The 3,831-nt window shown below is 41.8% G+C and overlaps 1 protein-coding gene across 1 annotated transcript; it reads right to left on the bottom strand.

Moving 5' to 3' along the window:
• Positions 1-1,431: 1,431 nt before the first annotated feature.
• Positions 1,432-3,617, bottom strand: LOC118408657 (zinc finger protein 431-like). The gene has a single exon (XM_035809514.1). It carries the CDS (start codon positions 3,534-3,536, stop codon positions 2,421-2,423), a length of 1,116 nt encoding a protein of 371 aa, XP_035665407.1. The 5' UTR covers positions 3,537-3,617; the 3' UTR covers positions 1,432-2,420.
• Between the last annotated feature and the right edge of the window lie 214 nt (positions 3,618-3,831).

Below are 3,831 nucleotides of genomic sequence, written 5' to 3'. Positions count from 1 at the left end.
AGGTTGTTTGAGCTGCCTGATTACCCGTATTTCACTTCACAGTAAAACAATACCTGCCTAGAAAGATGTGAAACATGCCGCTGTGATTATCAACAGCTTGAAACATCGGTAGAAATTTAACGTTCAACGTTGTCATTTAGTTTGTACAATCAAGAACATAACCCGGGACAAAAATTTAGTACATCGAGTCAAGGAGGTTATATCTTAACATAGATCATTTCACTCAGTTTGTGCGTCGACAGTAGCCAAAGTTAGAGACAGTAACCAAGAAAATAGACTGTATTTTGTCCCGTGTTCTCTCCATTCTTTTGACAAAAAGCTGCCCATAAATCAGATCGCAGTCCTATGTTTTCCCTATGTCCAACGTCGTTTCAGTTCAACTTCCTCGCTATGACGCGACAGGCACTCTATAAAAACATCGTACATCACTAGTTTACGGATTTCCAAATTAAACTTCTTTGGTTAGTTTATTTTCCTAGCTCTTCATACAAAGGGGGCAGATCACGTAACTGATTATCGCGATACACGCAGAAGTCTATTGCAGCAGTTCAGATTTATGTATGTTGAAACAGAATCTCAGTGTGAGTGCAAAATGATTAAAGAAGAAATAAGAATGATTCAATGAACGCTGGGTGTTTGTGGCCTTTGTCTGCGCTAGACAATGCAATACACATCCGGCTAACGAACTGCTGTTTATGTAATGAAAATGACGAGTTTGTTTAAGCAAGGAAGTTGAAACCTCCTTGGTTTAAAATATACTTTCCTATTTATAAGCCAAGATCTATCCCTAGCATTTAGTTCTTTCCGACATGTAGAAATGAATATGAATGGCCCGTTCAATACGCGCCGACCGTAGGATTTCCAAATAAGTTGGAAATATCGGGCCAAACAAATCACAGCTTCATTAATTATGATTGTTTTTTTAGTATTTTGTAGACCTTTCTTTCTGACCTTGATTGTATTCCTAAAAATGTGGATGTCGTTTCTTTTTATAGTTGTACTTTGTTCTGTCAGACGATGTCACGGGTAGACATACCAACCATTCAATATCCCCCGACACTCCCCCTTATTTTGTGTTTAAAATGTAAACCTCATTGCTTATTAATTGTCCAAGCATAGCCTAGGCTGGGTTGCAGGGGTAGTAGTTGCCGTAAACAGTAAACCCGCGACCCAAGCTTGGCTTGGAGAATAGGCGCCGCCAAGCCTTTGTCTGCCTATTTCCCCTACACGTCTGGTGTAAGGGTCCTAGAAATTCCTGTACAAGCGCGAGTCCAGGTATGTAAGAAAAAAACATGGACATTACACGCCGAACCAGGAAAGTCATGTACACAGCCAGGACACAGAACATTTCACAGGTGTGTAAGTCCCTTGAAACACCTGGAAATTATTGATTTCGTGCAGTGCAAAGCACCATGTTGAAATACATTCTAGCCGAACACAGGGGTACTAACCGATATAATTTGTACAGAACATATAAGCGCATTTCATGTTACATAAACTATTGCCTACGGTGTGTGAAGTTCTACCTTCATCAGAGAAAATAATTAACTTAAATTGTATGTTCCAGGTGAAATTTATTTCCATCTAAAACAAGATTGATAGTACTTGTATTTAGAAAAAAACAATGGTATGAAGACCAAGGCATTTCAAACTATTATATGACTTATTTTCATTTCTATGCTAACTAAAGCTAGTTTGTATAACAAAAACTATCGCCTCCTTGGCTTTATCAGACCACAATAGATTCCTCAATACTATCCAACTATGATAACAAATTTCTTCTCAATGCTATTCTAAAAGTTACGCCCAATTAGTGATATATTTACAAAAAACTTCATAGCAGAACAACAATTTCTAAGCCAAGTGGAGCGTACTTACGTAGGGCCTTTACATATAAAGCGTAAACATGACATATAACGTTATGAGGGTAAAGCCTTGGTGGAATCGCCAATTCTTTCTGTTATACCCCTGTCACATTATCCACGATCTTGAGGCATGTCGATGGAAGATTGGCGATATTTAAGATAGACAGAGGGATGCGCGTATTGTTCACCTGAAAACCGTCCTTGTACCTTGTACAATTGTTGTGCTATAAAGTTATTATTATAAGCGAGGCTCGAGAATCTTCGTCTGATCGATTTTCGCCAAATGTGACAGGTGTATAGAGTTCCAGGTAGGATTCTTTGTCGAATGAGATCTCTATTAGGATCTCCGCCGCTAAAACTGGAGATTCTACTGGTAGAAATCCCAAACGGAACTATATATTCAAACCAATTGAACCCGCTTAAAATTCATACCTTACGTTACTTTTCTAACCCCAGGTCTAACATTGTTATTTATAGGTTTGTGGCACCTTTATCGCACATGTTTTGAGGCTTCAGGTAAATATAATGTAATCATTGTATTTGTATACATAGACTTTAATTGTTGTGAGTGTTCATATGTCTTTTAAGATGAGCGCGCGTAATAAACTGCCTGTCACACTCCTCACACTTATACGGCTTCTGACCCGTGTGAGTGCGAATGTGTGCCTTCAAATAGGACGGCGAAGCGAACTGCTTGTCACATTCTTCACACTTGTACGGCCTCTCACCCGTGTGAGTGCGCATGTGTACCTTCAGGTCGGACAGCGAAACGAACTGTTTGTCACATTCTTCACAGTGGTGAGGCTTCTCACCCGTGTGAGCTCGCATGATATGTGTCTTCAGGCTCGACGAACAAGTAAACTGTTTACCACACCGCTCACAACTGTAAGGTTTCTCACCCGTGTGAGTTCGCATATGTGCCTTCAGATGGGACATCGAAGTGAACTGCTTGCTACACTCCTCACACGTGTACGGCTTCTCACCCGTGTGAGTGCGCATGTGCAACTTCAGGCTGGACGGCGTAGCGAACCGTTTGTCACACTCCTCACACTTGTACGGCTTCTCACCCGTGTGAGTGCGCATGTGGGACTTCAGTTGGCTCAAGGTAACGAACTGCTTGCTACACTCCTCACATTTGTATGGTTTCTCGCCGGTGTGTACCCGTGTATGTACAGCTAAGCCCTCTAGGGTAGTGGACTGTTTTCCGCATTCATCACATTTATAAGGCTTCTCACCGGTGTGAGTGCGCATGTGAACCTTCAAATGAGACGACTGACGAAAACGCTTCTTGCACTTGTCGCACTGGTACGGTTTTTCGCCCGAGTGAGTCGCCATATGTGTCTTCAAGTGAGAACGCTGACTGAACTGATTGCCGCATACTTCACATTTGAACGGTTTTTCTCCATTGTGCTTTCTGACGTGTATCTTTAGGGAATCAATGTGAGCAAAGCGTTTCTTGCATACTTCACACTGGTACGGTTTTTCACCGGTGTGAGTCCGCATATGTGTCTTTAGATTGGTTATCGTGTTGAACTGCCGGTCACACTCCTCACACTTGTAGGGCGTCTCGCCAGTGTGAGTACGTATGTGTCTCTGTAGGCCATTACTCTGACGGAACGTCTTGCCGCACTCCTCACACCTGTAGGATTTTTCACCGGTGTGAGTTTTCATGTGTTTCGTCCGATAATTCCGTTTACCGAACTCCCTGTCACACACGTTGCACTTGTGTGTCCGTGGAGTAGCGCTTCCATTACCAACCTTTTCCCTTCCTGGTGTCCGGTGGAGAACTTTTGCTGTTTCCATGTTCATTAACCCCTGTGATTTGTACCTGCAGAAATGATACAATTAGTTACTAATTTTTGTACTCAGGCCTCATTAAAAACCGTCCTAGTGGCAATATTTTTGTTTCCAGGTAAATAAAATGAAATAAAACTCAGTATTGCCAATTCGCGATGGTAATCTTGAA

The sequence above is a fragment of the Branchiostoma floridae genome, unplaced genomic scaffold (assembly GCF_000003815.2).
Source record: "Branchiostoma floridae strain S238N-H82 unplaced genomic scaffold, Bfl_VNyyK Sc7u5tJ_318, whole genome shotgun sequence".
Lineage (NCBI taxonomy): Eukaryota > Metazoa > Chordata > Leptocardii > Amphioxiformes > Branchiostomatidae > Branchiostoma > Branchiostoma floridae.
Note: the sequence above shows the minus strand (reverse complement) of the source record. Positions and strands in the feature narration are given on the sequence as shown.